General features: G+C 44.7%; 1 protein-coding gene across 1 annotated transcript in view; it reads right to left on the minus strand.

The window, feature by feature from the left end:
• Positions 1–24,146, minus strand: part of LOC144828007 (neural-cadherin-like) — a 266,439-nt gene that overhangs the window by 70,547 nt on the left and 171,746 nt on the right. The window contains exons 18-19 of the mRNA XM_078686153.1: positions 17,488–19,102; positions 3,989–4,082 (exon numbers count right to left, since the gene is read on the minus strand). Of these exons, the coding sequence (XP_078542279.1) occupies positions 3,989–4,082; positions 17,488–19,102 (1,709 nt within the window). The remainder of the gene's footprint in view (positions 1–3,988; positions 4,083–17,487; positions 19,103–24,146) is intronic.

The following is a 24,146-nucleotide window of genomic DNA, read 5'->3' on the forward strand; positions in this document are numbered from 1 at the left end:
GACCACTGTTGGAAACAGGCACACATGGTAGACACGTCTTGCTCCTCAATTAGAGATGACAGTATGTGTGGGCTTTTGACGCCTATGTTACTTTACGAGTGCACGTCGAATCCTGAGATGTAAGACACAAACTGTGCTATGATTGTAAGATGGAACTACCTTGATCTATGGATGCAGTGACTCAGCACCGACAATGTTATTACAAGTGCCATATATATACTGATGTTTAGATTATATTTAACGGAAAAGACAAAATGCAATAAGGATATTTAAAAAATTAAATTAATTATAGTATTTGCTTCCTCAGACATACTTTGAAAAATGGACCTGTTACCATTAATAGTACGAAAATCCAAAATAGCTCAGGTGCTAAAGCAAACTCTCATCTTAGTCCATTTCAAGCTTGAGGTCTCATCATGACTCATTTTTACCCTTCGCCAAGTAGTTGAATGGTCAATCAGTCCCAAATAAGCTCAAAGTAATCTCTTTGGAGAGTATCTTTTCAGAAAGCAATCTACATCTTCTATACCACTTCACAGTGCCTCCTACCAGTAGCATTTCATAGACCTATACATTCTACATAGAAACTGACTTTAATAATTGAAGCTTGGTTTTTAGTTATGTGTTACAATATATAGCTGATCATGAACACTATTTGCCCATTTCACAAAAAGGCCTAAGAATGTTGATCCCTTTGAGATACGTTATTTGATTTATCAAAGAATTCCAATAGTAGTCCTGCAAATCTGATGCAGTACTACCCAAGTCCTTATGCATTTCTGCACACAAAAATTTAGCAGATCTGTATTTTTGCATGCCTAAATATAACAAATAATAAGGGCATTTGCACTCTTTTTCTCCAAAGGGAAAATGGAGAAATCCCTTTTGCTACTCGCCCAGTAGTTCAGGGGATATTTCCTCATATTCCCATTGTTAAAATGTTTGTACTCCTGCTGCAGGAGTAAATATCTGTTCCATGTCAGGGTGGAAAACAACTTCCAAAGGTATGTGAATAGCAGATTTACTCAAATTTAAAATACTAATGGTTAAAATTAGTGAATTTTAAGTTTGAGTAAATCCATTTGGGGAGGCAAAAATCCCACATGTTACATGCACAGGGTTTTTCTCAAGTACATGTAGCTTTTTCTTTGTTTCTGTTACAGTTAATTGCACATATGGTTTTGTGAACTGGGCTGCGTGTGATTATCTAAATCTCGCCTGAGCTGCCATAAAATATGATTTTCCTAAACCTCTTTTGGTAGATGCTTTCTTGAGGATTCTCGCAAAATGTTACTAACAGTATACATTAGCATGATAATCTTTATGAAACTCCAATGCCCCCCCTTTAAAAAAAAAATATTGCTTTAAAACATAATCTATGTGCTACTGTATGGTCAAACCCTTCAATCCATCCTTTATCCTATTCAATCCAACTAACAGATTCAAGTCCACTATTCAAATAAACAACGTATATTTCCTTATACTAATCTACCAGTAATCCTTTGAGATCTGAAGTAGCGTGCTACTCACAAATAAGAGCTTCAACGCCTCGTCTGGGGTAGCAAGCACTATATAAATACAATTACAATATTACAATTACAATATATAATTTATAATAATAATATTTTTTAGATCGGACTGAGGCCAATTAATCTTTAAGCTGTAAAACAACTGCTTTATTTTTATCAGTTGTAACTTTAGAAATGATCACTCATTGGGAACAAACTCTACTTCTGGCATATTTGTTACTCTTTGTACATTGATAGGTATCCTATCATTACTAGTCCTATGCTATCAAGCCTTTTGGAACTAAGAGCTCAAACCCTTGTACACTGTTTTTCATTACATTTAAATGTATTTTTTTTTCAGTTATTTGCCTCTTTCTTTTGAGAATGTCTTCACTGACTAAAATGATGTCTCCTTATTCTTACAGTTTCCAAATCAAACCAATATATCTTCATTATGTCATATGATTGTCTGTTTCTTTCTATCTTGGAAAAGGCTTCCACCAACTAGAACTTTATATAATCATTCAACACTAGCATTTCAGTCAACCTAATTTCCGAGCACTTTCTTACCTGTAGTTGTTCACGTTGATTTGAAATTCTGTTTCCTGAGGCTTTTGAGCACTATCTCATTGAGCAAGCACGCTATATCCCTTAAATATGATATAAAATTGAGCACTAACAAACACATACCCTGAAATTGAGCAATCAGGAAACCCAAAAAAAGATATCACCGACCTAACCATAAAAAAATGCAACCATTAGAGAAAATCAACTGAGCATGTAATAATAACTTCAGATTTCCACTTGTATTTGCCTTAGGTATACTATTTAGAGCCCCAACTCAGTTTGGCTCTGACCCAGCCCCTTAATCCCATTTAAATGTGAATTAAAGTTCTAAATAGGATTAATAGGAATCAGGGTGTTCTAGCTGTAAATACAGTTTTCTTTATTATCAACACTTAGGTATACATGTATTACAATTGATTATGCTATTGCAGTATAATTTTCTTACTATACAGGGTAAAACAATGTTGATTGGTTTCCATTATTCTCTTAACATGGTTAATACATTGTTCCCTAAATGCTTCCCCGCTTCTATATAAACTTCAAATACAATTAAATCATGTGACCACATCTCTTATAACATAATATTTAAATATTTTATGATGAAATTAGGACAAAAACAAGATCCTATTAATATTAGTATAATAGTATGTCCTGCTATATCCCAGGTTAAATTATTATTTGAAGCAGTTGCTCCAAAAGAGTTCAATCTGGAGCCTCAAGAGTCAGCTGAAAGAGAATATCAAAAATCTTTCAAAACCATGGCACTCCAAAGACCACACTAGGGGGTCGATTAGGATTGTGGTGAATCCGCATCCTTCGGGCCGGCGGAAGCCACCGCCGGCCCGGAGGATGCGGATTCACCGCTGCGGAAAATGAAAAGACACCCGCCACATTAGGATGGCTGGGGGGGTCATCGGCGGATGGGAAGACCGTCCGCCGCTTTTCCGCCGCGGTCGCCTTCCGACCGTGGCGGAAAAGCTCTAATATGGTGGCGGTGTCTATCAGACACCGCCAGCCATATTAGGATGAGCTTCAGGACATGCCTTTCCGTGGCGGCAATGCCGCCACGGAAAAGCATACGGTCTTTTCTTTGGGGGCCTGTTGTGTCCCCCTAGGGTGAAGGGGGTGGGGGGGTGCACATGGGGGGTACCTATGGTACCCCCCTGTATTTGCATGCACAATGCGGCAGGCACCGCGCGGTGCATGCCACTTTGTGCATGCAAATGCACAGCATGCATATTTAACTTTGTGGCGGGTGCTGCTTAAAGCAGCATCCGCCGCAATGTTAAATATACGGGATGTGACCGCCAGGGTGGCGGTCACATCCTAATTCCACCGGAGGGACCGCCGCTGCCCCTGCGGATGGTCCCTCCACGCAGGTCCGTCCGCCATCCTAATAGGCGCCTGGGTCCCTTGAAATGAGGTACCCTTGAAAGTTTATATAATAACTTATTTTGGAATATATGTTTGAAAACACTCTAGTCTGTTCACTTGTTTTCTGGCCAAACAAATCCCACGTCCTTTGAGATTTTATGTCAACTTTTAGTTTTTTATTTTGCACCTTTAAATCAGGTTATTTTATTTATAATGTGAGTGCATTTTAGCACTCTGCAAATGTAGAGTTTCCAGAAGAAGAGCTTTATGACATTTAATTTTAAATGTACACTTGTCACTACATAATCCATAGCTCAGTCGATTGAACACATTCTTTCCTCATTTATCTTTGATGCTCGGCTGGTTTGATGTTAGAATTATTAGCAGGCATGTTCCAGTATCTTGTAAACTTTTTGTGATTTAGTGGAATATTTGCCGATCATAATGTGCACACCGAACATGGATAATAGTTTTAAAATGTTTGCATTGGCCAGACCCATCATTTACTAGTTAACCCGTCTCTTGAAGCCTGAATTTACCTTGATGGCTTCCCTTCAAAGCGATATCTCTTGTGCTCCCAGTCATCCAAGTCAGGTGCCTGAACTTTCCCAAGGCCAGTGGTCGGAAGGACACCTGTATATATTGTGAAAAAATGATTACGTTAAAATCCTAAACATCTCATGACTGAGGGTGATAGTCCAAATACCATTTTTAAATTCAAACAAATCCTCAAGAATAGCCTTTCTGAAAAAACAGAGATTGATGTCAAGCCTTAGAGCAAGGCATTGACACTGTTACTTAGTGAGTGGCTAGGCCTTGGCAGCACAGTTGCTGTTCTGAGATAGTTTGTACTTGAAAATAGTTGTCCTTTTTCTTCCCTTTGGAGGCATGATGGCTAATAATATTTAGCACAACTGTGTGGCCAGAAATCTCGAGGTCTACCTCTTAATGCATCTCAGCAGGGCACAGCTAGTGGAGAGAGCACATCAATACACATTGTGGTATTAGGACACCACAGTCAGCAAGATTGAGAAGCCAATTATTCTTTTTCTATGCAACAGTTTTCTATATGTAATATGAATAATAACAGCAGTGTAATATTGCTAAGGACAATGGCAATAAAACGATGGTAATGATGAAATATTAATACACATAATTAAATAGTACAAATCAATACCAATATCATAAACTGCATTGCAACTTGATGCAGAAATGTGTTAACATTATAAACACAACATAGCTTTATTTACTTACGCTATCCCACTTCTTTACTTACGCTATCCCACTTGTTTACTTACGCTATCCCACTTGTTTACTTACGCTATGCCACTTCTTTACTTACGCTATCCCACTTTTTTACTTACGCTATCCCACTTCTTTACTTATGCTATCCCACTTCTTTACTTGCGCTATCCCACTTCTTTGCTTGCGCTATCCCACTATCCCACTTCTTTACTTACGCTATCCCACTTCTTTACTTACGCTATCCCACTTCTTTACTTACGCTATCCCACTTGTTTACTTACGCTATCCCACTTGTTTACTTACGCTATGCCACTTCTTTACTTACGCTATCCCACTTTTTTACTTACGCTATCCCACTTCTTTACTTATGCTATCCCACTTCTTTACTTGCGCTATCCCACTTCTTTGCTTGCGCTATCCCACTATCCCACTTCTTTACTTACGCTATCCCACTTCTTTACTTACGCTATCCCACTTCTTTACTTACGCTATCCCACTTCTTTACTTACCCTATCCCACTTCTTTACTTACGCTATCCCACTTCTTTACTTACGCTATCCCACTTCTTTGCTTACGCTATCCGACTTTTTTACTTACGCTATCCCACTTCTTTACTTACACTATCCCACTTCTTTGCTTACGCGATCCCATTTCTTTACTTACGCTATCCCACTTCTTTACTTACGCTTCGCACTCTCCATCTCCCCCACTATGTGGGATGAAATGTGATTTACAGAAACCTGCCAGGGAACTTGACTGAAAGACTCCAAAAACTCCAAAACCAAGCCTCCGAGATGTCCTACATTTATAGAGATGTGCCCTTGCTTACCCAGCCCTGAAAGTGATCCAGTGGCTCCCAGCCAATACCAAGATCAATGTTTAAGTACAATGCATCTTCCATAGAGCCAACTGGAAAAAAAGGACAGAATATTCGCAAAAATTGGCCACAGATTGCATCTCCACTGGGAGAATATGGTCCTCATCTTCAAATAAATCGGATTCCTCTGCACCTCTTCAGTCGTCAGAAGCACACAGTGATTTCTTTGTGTGATGGGTACACAACTTTGGAGTGCGCTAGCCCGCAAACTCACAGCCTTCGCAAAACCAAACTTTTTAAGAAAGCCTTTGCCTAACCCTGTCAACTGTAGCTTTAAAAAAAAAATCGAAAATGATACCATCTCACCCAAGTGGACTCCAGCAGTTAAATTATTTTCTGCGAAATATTTTTCAAATTTGTTTAATAGTTCCAAGTTTCCAAACTTTATTTTTTTTTATGACGACCAGTAGTATATTAAGTACCAAAATAATACAATTAAGTGCTGAACCACAGTGCCGCTGGTTGTAAAAGCCCTCTGCTAGCATAAGAACACCAGAGCACAGCCTCGTGCCACGCTGGCAGCAATGCATCTTTGCTAATTTCACAATAAACAGGTAAGTATATATTGTGGGTCCTTTGTACTTGATAACTCTCATTCGGACCTCGATTTATGTTCTGAAATGTGATGATGGAGGGACTCCCCCTTTTCATCTCCCTGATCACTCAACAAGGATGTTCATTGGTGATGAGGCCACAAGGGCTGGCACCCTTGGGCGCTTCTTACGTAAGTGGTAGGGGTGTGACAGTCTCTCCAACTAGAGAAGATGGGCAGCCTTTGTAGTTAGCTTTGGCTTAGTTCTCTATAGTTCCCCAGTAAGTAGCTCTACTCTGATGAGTAAAAGTAACTCCATAACTGCTTATCTTCTGGCATGCCTCATTCCTGGGCTCAGGAGCAGGGGCGGAGGAGCGTCACCCCACTTGTCAGAGTCAGTCGCAGAAAAAGAAAATGACATTAAAACAATAAGATCGTTTTATTTTTCTGTGAGGGGTGCTGGCTGATGATGCGTGCGGGGCCGGGCCAAACAGGCAGGAGTGGTAGGCACTTAGAAGTGTGCATGTAAGTTTGGCCGGACATCTTAGGCCGGCCAAACAGACATGCACACTTCTATTTCTGCACCTCAGCTGTGTTCACAGCTTGGTTGGAGAAAAGCCACAGGCTCCCAGGCACTGTATGAGCGCCTCATATAACGATAAAGATAAGGATTGTTCTTCTAGTTAGGTTCAGGCAGGTGCACCATTTTGGTGCAAACCCATATCTACATCTCTTTGTGAATGTGGGTTTGCATCAAAATCCATGGGTGGATGCATTAAAACCCCCATGCACCAGCCATGGAATGCCTTACCTGATGCAACGTATTGGGCAGCAGTGCAATGTGTTGTGTTGCATTACTTTTTATTACAAAACCACACATACGAACATTTGCATGGCTTTGTAAATACCCAAAAAGGATTTTGAGTTGTGGCTGCATCAAAAAAGTGAGGCAAGCCATCGCAACATCTTTGTAAATCTGGGTCTAGATATTCAGGTGCTCTGCATACTTTTATTGTCTAGTAGTTGGTAACAAAAGTGCAACTTCCTTTTAAAATATTTTTAGTTTAAATTTCAAACACTGAACTTTTCTGTAATGAGCCTGTCTAATTTCGACTAGTGGTCTACGGTTCCCAACAAACTGTGTCATCTTTAAATTATGTTTTTTTGTGCCTTATGTTACCTGGGATCACGTGCTGGAAGATAACTGGATTATTACACCCCTCCGGGATGTGGGCCGGGTCATATATGAAGCTTTAATGTCTTTAATCTGTAGAACAATTGCTATAGGTCAGTAACTGTATTATTTTGCCATATCAATTGCTATAGCTTTCTATGCGTTGGTCAGGGAAGCAATTAATTTGTATTCGGGTGGCGGGTTTGAGGAGGGAGCATTGCTTAATAAGTTCATCACTGTTGCTTGCCTCACCTATTAATGCAATCTTGTACATAAGTGCCACTAAAACAGTGATTTGCAAACCTATGCATGGAACTTCAAGTAGTTGTCTTGCAGATGTCATGTAATGGAAAGCTATGCAAGAAATACGTTGCAGACTTTACAGCCTTTTATTGCTTGTTCACGATCTGCAATTGGTTTTGTAAATATTCGTATGTTTTTGGTGCAGTAATCGGTGCTAATTGATTCAGTTTCTTCCTATTTTGCCTCGAGATGCCTAATTGGATCCCTTGGTAGCCAACTGTCTGTTCCTCTAGGGCTTGCGTTGACCCGCTGCCTGTTTCCACTCTATGGTTACCTTTTGTGAGGTTTTGAGGACTATTTTGGCTGGATGCTGACTATCAGCCAGGCCAGAGCAGTGACTATTTTTAGAGTTGGCCTAAAGACACCATCCACTGTTCTGCTTGTGTGTCATGTAAGGGCCATGGGCCAGCTCCCTTCATCTGCTGGCGTGCAGTGTGAGCAATTGCATTTCGCCTGATCGCTTGTGCAAAACCGCCTGAAAAGGGGTGGATTACCGTGCAGGACTTCTGAGACAGTTCTTTATTCTTACATATTTTTCAAACCTATGCAAAAGTAAATTGACAAAAATGTAAGTAAATAAACACTTGCCAATCCAACCTATTGGCTTTGCCCTTGCTTGTTGGTGTATGTACTGTAGAGCACCTTCACTGGGAGCATCTGTGGCTGAGGCTCAGACAGTGGATCATCACTGCAGCCTCCTCCTCTCCAGAGTACTTGGCTTTGTCAATTTCCTTTATGTCACCCAGGTATAAATCCCTATCCAGCCTTTACCGTGGTGAGTTCCTGGCTTTGTAATTGTCCAGCAATATGCAGCAGTTTAAACTGGGTGCTAATCTATTCATGTGAATGAACTGCCTCGAGCCACCGGGTTAAAACTTAAACAGAGAGGTTTCCATTCTCCACAAACAAAACAATTGTTGAAACCCAAAAAGTATCATTAATAATGAACAGTCTAATTCAATAAGTGAATAGCTCATTAATTCCAAGTTTTATCTTTGCATGCTGGCATTTGTTGTCCTGTTTAACCCGTTCTATAATCCATAACTATAAGTCCTGTAATTTAAAGAACATTCCTGGACTGGATGAGCTATTTACCAATGGAACTGGGAAACAAGAGAGCTCTTTCTCGTGTGTTTAAATTAATAAATAAATAAACATGTCTTCGCTTGTTGGATATTTCTGCAGATAGTTAGAATCGCAAAGTCGATGCCCACATTTGCCTATACCCACAGTAAACAACGTACTGCACTTTTCGAACAGAGCACTAGGTGGCAGTAGTACGCAAAGAATGTAAATAACGATTCGTGCTTTAAAGGGAAAATCAAGTTCTTACTCATTCAAAGGTAATGGACAGACAGCGGCACACATCTGCCTAAAAATATACCAAATTAGATATATGTGAATCAGGCATAAAAGCATACACGACGAGCTGAAGGTGCAATACCTGCAACGTTTTCGGACAGTTTGGTTTTGAGACACGGACCGGGAAACTGGGTTAATTATTTTTGTTCCTCTTTAAAAAAAGAAAATTCCCTACCTTGCATTTTACAATTGAGTTCGCACCTGCCCCTGTTTGTCAACCATGTTTTTACAGCAGTGTGAGTTATGTCCGCGCGTGTGTTAGTGACTGTTGAACAGCGAGAGGTGTGATGCATCGTAAACATAAAGAATTCGTTATTGGACAGATTTTGGTACTCAGCAACCACAGTGAGCACTTCAGGGAGCAGGGTGAAAGATGTGATATGAATTCCATTACCTCCTCGTCCCTCTGCCCATGATGAATCACTGATTGAGGCCTGTTAGACCTGTCATACTTAGGGGGTCCAACCTTTTGCCTGCTTACCTCTACTTTTTGCTGTATCTTTAAGTTGGCCTTATGAGTCTGAGCACTTTACCACTGCTACCCAGTGCTGAAGTGCATGTGCTTCTCCCTTAAACATGGTGACATTGATGAATACCTGATTGACATATTTAGTTTACTTATAAGTCCCTTGTAAAGTTGTATACCATATACCCAGGGCCTGTAATCTAAAAGCTACTATGGTGCTTGCAGCACTGGTTGTGCCACCCACACAAGCAACCTTTCATGCCTTCCTCAGGTCTGCCATTGCAAGGCCTGTGTGTGCAGTTGCTACCACTTCGACGTGGCACTTAAAATAGTTTGCCAAGCCTTAAACTCCCCATTTATTACACATAAGTCACCCATGAGGTAGGCCGTAGGCAGCCCTAAGGACTGGGTGAAAAGGTAGGACATGTACTTTTAAGTTTTACATGTCCTGGTAATGACAAACAGCTAAATTCATTTTTCACTACTGTAAGGCCTACCCCTCTCATCGGTTAACACTGGGAATTCCTTAAAGTACTGTTAAGCTGTAATTCCTGATTAGAATGGAGTAGCAGCATCATGTTTCATATCTTTGGAATGGTAATGATAAATCCTCTTTACTGGTAAAGTTGGATTTAACATTTCTGTTTTAGAAATGCCACTTTTAGAAAGTGGACATTTCTCTGCTCTTACTGCTCTGTGTGCCTTGCATCCTGTCTCCAATACAAGCCTGGGATGGGTGATAGCTACACTTTCTGCATTACCTCTAGACAGTCACACATACAGGAAGCATGGGTGTGACAGATTACTCATCTGCATTCATTTACATTCTGATAGCTCTTCCTGGGGAAGAAGAGGGAGGGGGAATTGACACACCTGAATAGACAATGTCTTGTTCCCACACAAGGGGCTTATTACCCCTTCACAGATAGCCTGGCAGACAGAGCTAAGGTGAAAGGAGACCTGCGCACTTCAAGGTTCTGCTTTGAAGTCACCCCCCACTTCAAAGGCACATTTGGGTATAAGTACTGGGGCTCTGACTCTACCAAAACAGTACATTTCAGACTTGTGAAGAACTTTGCCAAGAGTAAAGACTGCTGTGCTACAAGGATTGCCACTCTTCTTGACTGATTGTTCTGAAGCAATTGCTTCTCTGCTTTGCTGAGATTCCCTGCTGCCTGCTGATCTGTGCTTGGCTGATGACAAGGACTGGTCCCATCTCACTTGAACCCAGAAATAATCCAAGGGCTTGTTGGCTTTCCCCCTGTTCTCAAGTCTCAGGGCCATCAAAGACTTCCTACAACACCGCTGCTGCTGGACTCAGCCATCTGTGAGCCCTCTTTTGCCTGTGGTGCCAATCCAGTCCTGGGCCTCAGAAGTAGGTTCTATAGCTGTTTTGCTTCACAATCCATGCGGTGACGACTTTGCGCAGATCGGAACCGATGCAGTGTCCTTCGATGCTGATCTTGTGCTAATCCGAGAACCTCCCTGCATGGCTCGACGACGATGCAGGACCTGACTGCGAGGTTCGACGATGACGCAGTGCCTGCATTGTAAGGGGTTCTATGAGGACACAGGACCTGACTGCGAGGCACGACATCAACACATTGACCCGACCAAATGAAACGAGACTGAGACATCGAGTCTTCAGCGCCGACGCTTGCTCCATCCAAGGTACTTTTTCAGAAGGCCTTACATCGGTCCTGTAGCTGGCATGCAGTCCATCACGGCCGGCCTGAACCTTAGATTTACCCTGGTCCAGCGCAACCTCAAGTAACCCCTTAGCACTATTGGCTTCTAAGCACTACTTTTTAATTCATTCTTTAAAAATGTATTATTCTGGTTATACTTATTGGATTTTTGTTGTGTTGGTCTTGTATTATTCATAAATTTACCTTCTATCTTTCTAAACCTGTGTGGAGTATTTTTGTGGTGTTTTCATTGTGTTACTGTGTATGTATGATGCACAAATACTTTACATATTGCCTCTTTAGATAAGCCTACCTGCTCTGTGCCAAGCTACCAGAGGTTGAGCACATTTTTATTGTGTATCTAGCTTAACCTGACTAGGATTGCGGTCCCTTTTTGGACAGGGTGCCTACCTCTGCCAACTAGAGACCCAATTTCTAACAAGGCCCCTGTGCTTCCCTTCACAACTTTTTCCAAAGTATAAAAGCCTCCTCCTTGCTCTCGGTTCCTTATTTGTGTCATGACTCTTGGGCAGGCGCGGTGAGCTTGTGCCAGAGCATTCTCCGCCCCTTTACTACCATGTGGTGCCAGCGGGACTGGGGGTTGCCTGGCCCGGTCAAGCAGCCTCATGCTGTACAGCGGCCTCTGAGTTCTATGGTCCATCAGGTGCAGCGGGAAGCCGGCATACGGGTGAGTACAGGGCCGTCTGGGGCAGTTGGTACCTCCTAAATCGGAGCAGACTTGTGTGGCTCACCTGCCTGCAGTGCAGCAGGCTGGAGTGTGCACATCTCCCTTTTTCACCCTTCTCAGCTGGATACAGGAGTGCGATGCCTCCCTCTGGCCTGCAGAAGGGGCGTGCCTGGTTGCTGGGGAGATGAGTGACTCCTTGGCAACTGGCAATGGTGCTTCCTGTAAAGCTAAATGTTGGATCAGCTCATGCATTCCAAATTTTTTGTATGGTTTATATTGTTGTTTCCGTGCTCGAGAGTATCACCCTCTGAACAGGGTGTTAATATTAGGACTCCTTTTGCATCCCCCACTGTTGTGGGTGATGTCCCCCGGTCACAACAGTGGGGGATGCAAAAGCTTCCTGTAAAGCTCTCACAGCCTGCTGTGCATGAACTGCATTTCTAGATTGTAGGGTTGTTCACTATTGGTATCTGTTTTTTCAGATATCTTTTGACTGGTTGTGAATTTTTAGTGTTAAAATTGCAGGTTCAGCTTGCTTGGAGGAAAATTCCATCCAACAGAATCTCTTTTTGAGCTATTTATACAGGTCTTTTTATGGGTAAGATCACTGTGTGTGTTACTGTGGAGAAAAGAGCTGCTAAACAATGGAGGTCATAGTCTCCTTCTGAGAAGGAGAGAGATAATCGGCAGGGTGTGCTAGTGAGGGGTTCTGGTGGTAACTCTGCTGCAGCCCCTGTTTCCCTGTTGGCAATGGAGGTCCAGGCTATGATTAATGCGGCAGTCCCTAAGGCTTTAGCTCCCAAACATAAGGCTAAGCGTAACTTGCCCTGTTGGATGATGGTCCAGATATGGCTTCTTCTCCAGACTAAGGACCTCAAAGGCATGTGGAGGCTAGAGGAAAATGTATATCCAGAGAGGAACTAGCTGATATTTTGTCACATATCAGAGGCAATCTAGGTATGGCGCTGCCTCCGGTGGAAGGGGCTGCTGAGGTTCTCTTCCCCAATTTTCTAAGCCTGCAGCGCTGAATTTACCCATACTCCCCAAGATTAAGGAGTCCATCTCCTGATAAAGGGAAGAGGCTGAACATAGTCAAATTCCACATTTTCTCCAGAAATATTATGTCTTGGAGGATGGGTGTTCTCCTATGCTGTTAAAGTGGACTCCATCCTGGCCCCACTCTTTGGCAGATCCTTGTCAAACCCGGATGACTGTTTTCCCTCGGATCATGTTGTTCACAAGGGGGATGTAGATCTTTATTAGTCTTCCACTGCCTCTAATCTGGTTATCAGGGCAGCATCTTCTGGGGCTTTGAGTGCACAGTCCTTGGTGAAGGATTTTGAGGTTCTGGCAGAAGCCATGCAGGAAGGTTGTCATGTGGCTGATGTCCTCATGCATATGGAATAACAGGCGAAGTTCCAAGCAGATGTGTCAGAGAACGGGATCAATGCTACTTCTGTGGCATCTTCGCCTACTATCACGGCCAGACGGAACCTCTGGTTGTAGGATTGGAAGGCTGATCGTGCTGAGAGGTCTTCTTTTCTGTAACTGCCTTTTGAGGGTGGCAGCTTGTTTGGCGAGCGTTTGGAACGTCTTATTGGGAAATCCTTTAAAGACAAGAAACATACATGGTCAAATAGGGCATCTTCTGGTAAATCAGCTAAGCATTGGGATTGGATGGATTTTAGGGAAACCCGCTCCTATTCATCCTAGAGTAAGAGGTTTCACCCTAGGAGTGGAAAGCAGCAGGATGTTTCTGTTAAAAATGGGCTTTCGAGTCAGCAGTCCTGACTATGGCAGTTCGTCAAATCCACGACCTGTGGGTGGAAGAATAACAGCATTTCTTCCAGCATTGGCCCTCTCCATCTCGGACATGCCAGTTTAGAGTATCATCCGGGCAGTTATCTTTTCAATTTTGTCCCTCTTCGTCCTGACATGGGGTGAATTCCTGTTCCCGTTCCAAGGAATCCAGTGAAGAAGGAAGCCCTGTTGCAAGAAGGCAACCATTTCCGTGCCGCTGGATCAGGTGGGTCAAGGGGTATATTCTATACTCTTTCTGGTCCAGAAGGTGTCGGGGGATTTTTGGCCCGTGTTGGACTTGAAGCGCCTCAATAGCTGGGTAGCTACTATGAAATTGAAGGTGCTGTTATTGCAGCAGCTCCTTCTTCTGCTGTCCCCTGGAGACTTCATGGTGGCCACTGAACTTCAAGATGCATACATGTATGTCACTGCCCACCTGAGTCATCAGAGGTTTCTGAGGTTTGCTGTGAGTTCAACTAATTTCAATTTCAGGTTCTTCCCTTCAGGGTGAAGTTGGCCCCATGTGTGCTTACCAACGTTTGGGCCCCTCTGATGGCTGTTCTCCACTTCTTTATCTCAATGACTGCCTAGTTAAGGGCACCTCTCTTCTGCTGACCTCATCGCATGTGATGACAGTGCTGGATCTTCTGTCATCTCATGGCTTTTTGGTGAATGCAAGGAAATTCAAGCTGATTCTGACTTAGGATCACATTTTCATAGGGGCCCAATTCTGGATGGATCTGGCCATTGTCGCTCTGCCAGACTGGAGGGTGGTCAAGATTCATTCTCATTTGCAAGACCTGTTATTGTCCCATTTTCAGGTGGTCTCGCTCTGGATGAGGGTAGATCTGGCTTCCACAGTGTTTTTGGTTCCCTGGGCCAGGTAGTACCTTAATATCCTCAGGAGCTTCATCCTGAGTCAGTGGGTTTCTAATGTGCAGAATATATCTTGTCTTCTCCATGTGACACTGGTGATTCAAAGGGAACTGGAGTGATGGATGGTTCCTTTCAACATCGTGACGGGTGTTCCTTTGTCTGCTTCTGCTCCGGTGGCCATCACAATGAATGCCAGTGAAAGTGGTTGGTTGGCATGGTTGAGAGCTCTTCAGTTCAGGAACTTGCAGGATGTCAGTCTGAGTTTTCGGTCTACCAACTGGAGAGAACTGGAGGCGATTCTTCTAGCCCTCCTTCATTTTTCTCACCTGCTGGTGAGTAAGCTATGTGGTCGCCCCCGGGTGAATCTCTTTGCGAGACTTGCAATGCCCTTCTTCCTTGTTTTTTTCCAGAGCATGGGAGGAGTCCTTCTTAAGGAGTGGATGCCCTGAAGTGTCCTTGGAGAGGGCTCAGGACCAGGGACGTTTTAAGGATTTTTGGGGCCATGGGCCAAATGTATTTTGGGGTGCCTGTTCAAACCAGCTTTGATTTTCTGATCCAGTCTCAGCTCTTTCATGCCTTCTTTGGTCAAATTCTAAATGTGTGTACATCTGATATTCAGGGATAGTGATGTGTGTTTTCAGTATGTAACACAACAGCAGCTCACTAATATTACAACAAATAATCTCTGCCACACCCTCCCATTTCTCATGTGTGGGATCCTGTATTAATCTCAAATAAACATTTTATATGAATGTTACATGAAATATGAACACATTTTGTCAGCAAAATGTAATAGACTCTTTCTTACACATTAAAAATGAATGATAGCAAGCCACTATTTACAAGAATCTGTTTAAAAAGTATTCAAGGTCATGAAGGCAAGATTCTCTGCAGAACAGAGCTGGCTCTTTCAGGGAGCCCCCTGAAAGTCTGGGGCCCTGTGCCAGAGCCCACTTTGCCCATGCCTTAAAACGTCTCTGCTCAGGACATTCTGGTGGCTCCGGAATGGCCCACTGTATCTGGTTTCCTTTTCTGATGGCGAGAAGGTGGGTCGGGATTGGCAACTTCCCTTGGTCTCTTCCCACCGGAATGTTTGGGTTCTACAGGTCAAGGTTTAGGCGTAAATCTAGCTGATGGCTTGGAGATTGATGTTGCAGGGTCTTTCTGCCTCTGTCTCCTCCTATTTGCAGGCTTCCAGGAGGTTATGCACCAGGTCTTTGTATGCCCAGCTTTGGAAGACTTTTCAACATTGGAATGATTGAAAGCACTTGCTTCCTCTTTCTGTCTATCTCCCTCACGTCTAGGAACTTCTTCAGGATGGGTTTCAGCTGGGCCTTAGTCCTGCCACTCTTAAGGTTCAATGTCCAGCAGTTAAGGCTTTTTTGTCCCCCTAGGGTGGTCTGGTGAACAATCAGGGGCTGGTATCCAGGATTTTTAAGGGCTTTTCAAATCTCCGTCCTGTTCCGCAGGTAGTGTGTCCCACCTGGGATTTGCATTTGAGCCTTTGTCTTCTGTGGAGCTCCGACTTCTGACTCTGAAAGTGTTCTTCTTGGTGGGGTTCTCTGTCTTTTCTACCTCTTTTTTTGTGTCTTTGGTGACAAACTTGTCCTTCAGTTGGTTCCTGGGTTTTTCCCAAAGTTGAAGTTTATGTTTCATCTACAACAGGAACTGATTCTTTCTGGGTTTTTCCGGATCCTCAGTCTCCAATGGAGGTATCACTTTATTCTCTTGATGTTCGGAGAGCGGATTAGATCTACCAGGACCGGGCGAAGGCGTTTCGGTTTTCCCCAGCTTTGTTTGTGAATTATGGTCCCGCCCGTAAGGGGGGTAAGCCTTCTACTCAGACCTTGAATAGGTAGAACAGATCTGTGATTCTGCTGGCATACAAGCAGTTTGGTTTGTCATCTCCTCTGAGGATCTAGGGGAGGCCAATGAGGGTCATTTCCGCTTTGGTTGCTGAGGTGCAGGGGGCATCTTTGCAAGAAGATTTTTGGGCTGCTACTTGGGTGTTTCCTTCTACTTTTCTTAACCATTATTGGGTTGTCCAGGGTCCAGAGGTTCTGGATCTGTTTGGTTACAAGGTGTTGGCATCTGTGTTGTACCAGTTGTTTTTGGTGTCTGTGTATACTGTACAGTTGTCCTGGTTCGTTTTTGTGGCTTGGGTACATCTCAATCAGTGATTCATCATGTCGAGAGGGACGAGGAGGTAATGCTGCGATTACTTACTGTTAATAGAATTACTCTGAGTGCTCTCTCTGTGATGAATCAGCCTCTCCCAACTGCCCTCTCAACCAGCCCAACTGTGTGATATCATGGGCTTGGCATGGAACAGGAAGTTAGGAGGGGGAAGGGGGCTTTTATCCTTGGAGGAAGTTGTGAAGGGAGGCACAGAAGCCTCAATCAGTGATTTATCACAGCGAGAGAAGGACTTAGAGTAATGCAATTACAGGTATGTAATCACAGCCTTTTCAATCTGTGCATGTGATAATTTAGGAGTAAGAGGTGTGGTCTGGTGCCAACCTGCTGAATTTTAAACTGGGTCTTCTGGGAAAATCACTTAATTCCATGTGCCTAAAATTGTAAATGTGTGAAATGTAATGCAGTTTCAAATGTGTGATATGTATTTTAAATGTCTAAATCCTTGTAAATCTACAACTGTTGTGAACAATCGTTCAATCTTGTCTTCAAAATCCCAATTACTCTATAGCATCCCTTGGCTGTCCAGCGAGGTTTGAGCTACATGAACACACATACAAGCACTAATTGTACTTTATGGACTTATGCTAGAAAGTGCATTGAGGCACACATCACTCCTTTTTTACACATGCAGGAAACATATTTAAACTAAAATATATAAAAAAATTCAATGCTTTTTACTTGACACCATAAAAACTGCCACAGGGAAACCCATTCTGCTGCTGCCTGCAGTAAATAAACGAATTAAAAAAAAAAATAACAGAGCTCTCAATAACTATACTAACAGCCTGCTCCACAGGAAGCAGTGTGAATGGTCACAGAATACGTTACCCTCATAGCTGTAGATGGTACATTCCAGATGCCCAGCAGAATGCGGATGGTCATTCCTGTCTCCGATAGTAATCATCAAGGTGTTGGTGGAGCTCATAGGAGGATCCCCACTGTCGGTAATAACGATGGGAAGGTAAAAGGCTTTATACTCCTCCCTATCGAAGGTCCGTAAAGCCATCAGCACAGCACTTCCATTGCCATAGTCTCTCAGGCTGAAATAGCTGCTGTTTCCCAAGCCACTCAGTAAGAAAGAAAATGGGGCTCCATTGGCTGCACTGTCTTTATCAGTGGCATGCATCAAAGCAGATGTTTCATTCATGTGCACGACATGTGGCGATGCAGTATTCTCCCAGACCACTGGACTGTACTGGGCCTCGAATTCTGGTCCATTGTCATTAATATCCTGCAGGGTCACAAAAATGGTGGCGCTTCCAGTCAGCGCTGGTAGACCCTTGTCAGTTGCTAGAACGACGAGGCGGTGTTGGGCCACATCCTCACGATCCAGGGATTTTACAACAACAACAAAGCCTTCACTATCTATGGCGAACTGTCCTGCAGGGTCTGTCTCATTAAGTATATGGTAGGAGAACATACCATTGAGTCCAGAGTCCAAGTCCACAGCAGAAAGGTGAACGACTGTGGTCCCAAGTGCCACATCTTCAGGCAGAGAAGCCACTTCATAAAACGTAGGGGCAAACACTGGTGCATGATCATTGGCGTCTTCCACATTAATCGCACAATAAGCCAAGTTGAAAAAATCCAAGTCTTCCACTTTGACTGTTAAATTAAATGCTCTTTCATAAGGCTTTTCATAATCTACTCTTTTCCTTAACCGGACAATGCCCCGCTTGTGGAGCTTATCTGTTTCCATGAAGAACCTGCGATCCTCATCACCGCTCACAATGCTAAAAGTCATCATGGCATTTTCGCCTTCATCGCGATCACTGGCAGACAGCACAGTAACCTCACTGTTGATTCCAGCGCTTTCTGGAATAAATGCAGTATAATATTTTTGGGTGAAGGTAGGGGCATGGTCATTGACATCTGATACCAAGATGGTGGCCGTCCCAGTTCCAGTAAGGCCCCCTCCATCACTGGCTTCTACCACCACCAGGTACTTATCATGCTTCTCTCGATCCAAAGACCCCAGCACTGTGAATATGGCACCAGTAGTTGGGTTTATTGAAAACAGGTTTAGGTTAATCTCGTTGCGAACATTTTGAATTATTCTATAGGTTAGGACGGCGTTCTTTCCAGTTTTTGGGTCATCAAGGTCAGCAGCTGTCATTTCCATAACAGTGGTGTCAGCTGGGGAATTTTCTGGGACAGATCCCATGAAGCAACCATCAGAAATACAAAGGAAAACGGGTGGGTTATCGTTCACGTCCCTCACTTCAATAATGACATCTGCAAAACCAGTTAGTCCCTCGCCATCCTCATCCGTGGCAAGAACAAGGAAGCGCCATATTGCTCGCTTTTCACGATCCAGCTTCTTTTGGACATAAATGTTCCCCGTGAACTCGTCGATGATGAACTCGCTGTTGGCTCCTTGACCATGGAGGGAGTATCGCAGAGCATTCTGGTCAGCTTCCCGATCGGGGTCAGTTGCTGAAACCTGCAATAGACAAAATGTAAAATAGCATTAGAAAAGCTTGCATGTATGAGAGACAGGAAACCAGTAAGATTGATTTACAGTTGTTTACTGAAGTGCCTGTGCATCAATCAGTGCAGGGGTGCATCAATCAGTGCAGGGCCTGGGAGCATTATTTTGTATGGGAGGGGTGTATTCTGCATAAATGTGTTGCATCTTTACAATAAACCATTAAACACTGCAACACAAATTGAAAATACACTATTAAGAGTACAGGAGAACACCTATAAAATCAATGCTCGTTCATAGACAAAAATATTTTTGATTCTTAGCCAGAGATTGTCCACTTGTGATAGTGCATTTATAGTGTTTTCCAGGACTGCCGATTCGGTGAATACAGAGCCCATTGAGTGCCTTGCTTTTTTAATCTAGGCCTTAATGGTTTCAGTGACTAACTTTGAAATCCAAGACCTGATGAGTCTTGCTGTTTTTGAGAAGAGATTCCTCTCTATTCCCCTTTTTCTTTTCTTTCCTCTGTGCAGAGTAGTATCATATACTTTCCCCACTCCGTCCACGGAACATTGAATGTGTCCGGCTGCCGCCTGGATTAAATCCTTCGTGCACAACGGCTCCGTGCGGTAGAAACCCTCCCGCCATAAACCAAACCTGCGCAAGGCTCCGTGATTCACTTTCTCTCCAGCCGTTTCTTCTAATGTACAGTGTGCAGTTGTACAAGGAATGTGAACCTTGTCATCCCTCCACGGCGCACCGCGTTGCGGGCGCTTTGCTGTTGGACACCTTTACAACGTGATCCAGAATTACTGCCCTACAGTTTCATTCCATTCCTGCAACCCCCTTTGTTCGTGGTGCAGCGAAGATTGTATCCAGTCCCTGTCCTGAGGAGAACCGTCATTTATCCTGGTTCGAAACGCGTTGACCCCCAGCCTGTGCTAAAATAGAGGGGTGCATCTAGGGATTAAAATAATTCCACCTGTGTGGGCCCTTGCGTGCAACCATATTTAATACCTAAGCTACAGGTTCTGTGAGACAGGCAGGCAGTTGTCCCACCTTCAATTCCGCCTGTCCACTGGTGTTTCAGTTTATAGGACTGGCTTGTTTTTAGGTTTTGCCTACGCAATGCGTACGAAGTACGCATGCGCTAGCAAAATCTAATGATATCTCTATGTGGGGTCGGGTATCCGCCCCCTCCTCCCATTGGCTAGCTCCATAAATGGAGGCTAGCCATTGGGAGAGGGCTCTGTCCGTCAATGCCGGACCAGATTCGGGGGCGTTCCCGAGAATTTTTCCAATTTGGTGACGTCAGCCTGTTCTCGGGAACACCCCCGAATCTGTTCTAGCATTGACGGCACCCCTTCCACGAGTCCTAGGCTGCATGTCAGGCCACCTCTTTCTGCGTCCCGCCGCCTCCGACCGTCCCGCCGCAGCGGGGCCCTGCAGCAGCCTCGGCCACCAGCACTACCATGGCGGGCGCTCTGCCAGGCTCCCGTGAGCTGCGGGAAACTTCGCCGCCCGCCTGCCTGAGCTAGAGACGGGCCGCCGCGCTGCCCGCGGCGACCCGGAAGTGACTAGCCGGCCGGCCAATCCTAGCGCGGCCGGCCGGAAGTGCCCGCCCCCCCCGCAGCCCGGGGGAAGAAGGAAGACGGCAGCAGAAGAAGTATGGCGGCCCACGCGGGGCTCCCGTGGCCTGCCTGGAGGGAGCCCCGGGAGAAGCGGAGGACGTTGCCGGTCTCCCATGCTGAAGAGGGAGACCGGAGAAGTGCTCGCAGCCCACCGCCTATGTCCGCCCTTTGTATGGGGTCGTCACAGTCCTCTTTTTCACATCCCCCTCCTCTACACTCCCCCCTCTCGTTTCTCCTCTTTATTCTTTTCCTCTCCCCTCTTTGCTTCCGTTATTCTTGCCATTTCTTTCCTTCCGCCTTCACATCCTTTCATCTCCTTCACATCCTATTTTCTCTCCTCGTCCTTCTCCCCCCCCCCCCCCCCTGTCCAAACAGGTTCTGCCAGGCTGGCTGGAGCTGGCATGGGAGGGTCAGTGGCTTGTGACCCTCCCTCTGCTTTTGTGCCCTTTAGCCCCGCCCCCGGTCTCAGCAGATATTGCCCGGCTCCGCGGCCTCCGTGGACTCCACTCTCTCACCCTCGCCATGAAGATGCTCACCCTCCTGTGCCTCGTGGCGGTCGCTGGTCTGGCCTCGGCGGTGCCCATCTCATCGTGAGTACTTTTACAATCACTTGCTTCTGGGATGGAAAGGGTCAGGCAGCCCGCTCGCTACTGGTAGTAGTCATTGAGTGGGCACGTGGGCCTATAAGTGAAATGCACCATGGTGGACCTGGGCGGCTGCCCCAGGAGACACCTCTGCGAGCCCCTGCCGCCCTGCTCTGCTGGGCCCTGCTGCTGCTCTGCGCCCCGGAGAGGTTCGCGCTGGTTTGTTCTTTCTCTCAATTTTTTTTATTTTGCTGTTGTACGTTGTAGTAAACCTTCTTTCTTCCTTCTTATTCCCTCTTTTTTCACCATTCTATCCTCCCCATCCTTGTATTTCCTTGCTTTCATATTTTCCTATCTTTTAATTGTTCATATCCCTCCTTTTCTTCCTTCATCGCCTCCCTCTTTACAGTCACTCTAATACTTCACTCTTTCCATCCTTATCTCTTTACTCATCCACTTTGTTCCTTCTCCTATGTCCGACGTCATCCAGCAAACGTAGGTATTGGCTCTCATCTGGAGAATGTGCTAGCCTGGAAATCACCCGGGGGAAGCAAGAGGGGCGGGGGAGCAGCAGAACAAAACCTGTGATTTTGCTCATCTTCGCTTTTGCAGTAGGAAAGATGCTCTTTGCTTCAAACTGCCCCTTCCCTATTTCAGCCTGAAAAAGAATATGAATCTAAAAAATTTGACCTTTTCTATTTTCTTTTCTATCCCGCCCCCTCCCGCCCCCTGCTCCTTTCCCCGCCGGCACCAAGACACCAAGGTGACTTAAACTTGGTAGAGTTGGAGAAGGGAAACTACGTTTTAAATATTGTTTGCAGACAAATTCTGGTTTTATTGTCCCGATGTCTAATGTGGCAACACCGAGCCCAGTGACACTCCTCCAGGGCCGGCGGCGGCGACCAGTGCCGAGTGCTCAGCTTAGTGCGTTTTAATGACAACGGAGCTGGTTAATGGCCGAGGGCGGCTAGTTAGTAACCCGTGGTATTTAATGGCGCTGGAATCGCTGAACGTGGATGGTCTGTGAATTAACAGGAAGGCCTGGTATGTGGATGAATCTGGATTCGAGAATCATACGTTATAGGATTATTTAAGGCAGGGTCCTGCGTGAGAAGGGACATGAATGAGGGGGTGCATGCAATAAGGATTGTTTTGTGCAGTGCCACAGGGGCACCCTGGAGCCACTCCGGTTCACCATTACTAGAGGTATTCTGCACATGGCCTGGGGGGGTTGCCAATGTGTACGTGTCTTTGGCTTTTTAAAAAAAAAAAAAAAAGATGACTATTTCTGTCTATTAGCAGGCATGTCTAGCCAAAAATAGTGCTGCAAACATTCCAATCCGCGATCCATTCCCGAATGTCTTCGTTTTAGAGGTTCCTGCTGAGAAGTATTATTAGCCTCCAAAGGCACGCTGTCTTGTAAGTGATCAGCTGTCGGATACATGCTTGCATGCTCGCTTTCTGAGATTTATAGATATAAAGGTATTTGTTTGAAATGTTAAGATTCATGATTCTCTCTCCCCTGCACAATGGCCTCTTTACTATCCTAACAGATTATGTTGTCGACGCCGAGACTCGACCCTGGCCCCCCAGCTCCATAATGTCCGTGTTCCTGTTCCTTCCCGCACCCCCCCCCACCCCCCCTCCCGGTGTCCGTGTCTCCGGCCGTCTGTCCCACCTCATTTACATTAGAACATCTTCAGTCCTGCTCTTTAATAACCAGCTCCCGCAACAACTCCCCGTGCCAAGTCCTCGCACACACTCTTTACATAAAACACCTCTCTGTTGCCTGCGTGTGCCTCCGTGTGCCCCTGTTGCCTGCTTGTACCTCCGTGTGCCCCTGTTGCCTGCTTGTGCCTCCGTGTGCCCCTGTTGCCTGCTTGTGCCTCCGTGTGCCCCTGTTGCCTGCTTGTGCCTCCGTGTGCCCCTGTTGCCTGCTTGTGCCTCCGTGTGCCCCTGTTGCCTGCTTGTGCCTCCGTGTGCCCCTGTTGCCTGCTTGTGCTGTGTGGGTGTGTGTGGAGGGCTCTGTGTGGCTGTGTGTGTGGGAAGCTTTGTGTGGCTGTGTGTGTGGGAAGCTTTGTGTGGCTGTGTGTGTGGGGGGCTTTGTGTGGCTGTGTGTGTGGGGGGCTCTGTGTGGCTGTGTGTGTGGGGGGCTCTGTGTGGGGGGGCTTTGTGTGTGTTTGTGTGTGTCATTTGCGAGAGATAAAGCTAGTGGCATTGTAAATGACAATGCCATTTATTTATGTTAAAAAAAAAACATAAATAAAAATAATGTCAAGAGCAATGCCAATAGCTCTAACTTTAACAAAGGCAAAACCATTGCATTGTAAATGCTTGTTTTATATGTTGAATGCTTTCCAATTTTAATTCATTTGATATGTATGTATTGTATTCTAAGTTGCATTTTTGGTGTCATGTAATTCTTTGATGATTTAGTATTCATGTCTGTAATGTTTGTACCTACTGTGCACACAAATGTTTGTTTTTGTATTTGACTTGGCTGTTTTACGACAGTGTTTTCTTTTTGGACAACATGTTTTCTTGAATTTTGCAATTTGAATGTAAAACTAATTAAATATTCTGCTAAATAACTAGCTTGGCCACGCAGTACTTATGGGCTGTGGGTTGTAATTAGTATTCAAAAGTTTCCTGGCAAGCCACTTTGTTCTGTTTCTCCAAGTATTGAGGTCCAGGCTGGCCAGTTGTTAGGACCCCAACCTTCTTGTGTTCACGTCATACCAAGGAAAGCGTCTTCCCTCCTCCTCGATATTGCCTCCTAATGTTTCACCCCCACATTTCTCACGCTGATCTTCTTTCCTTCCAGACTCTTTTGCCATCTTGTTT

This window comes from Lissotriton helveticus, chromosome 4_1 (genome assembly GCF_964261635.1).
Source record: "Lissotriton helveticus chromosome 4_1, aLisHel1.1, whole genome shotgun sequence".
Classification (NCBI taxonomy): Eukaryota; Metazoa; Chordata; class Amphibia; order Caudata; family Salamandridae; genus Lissotriton; species Lissotriton helveticus.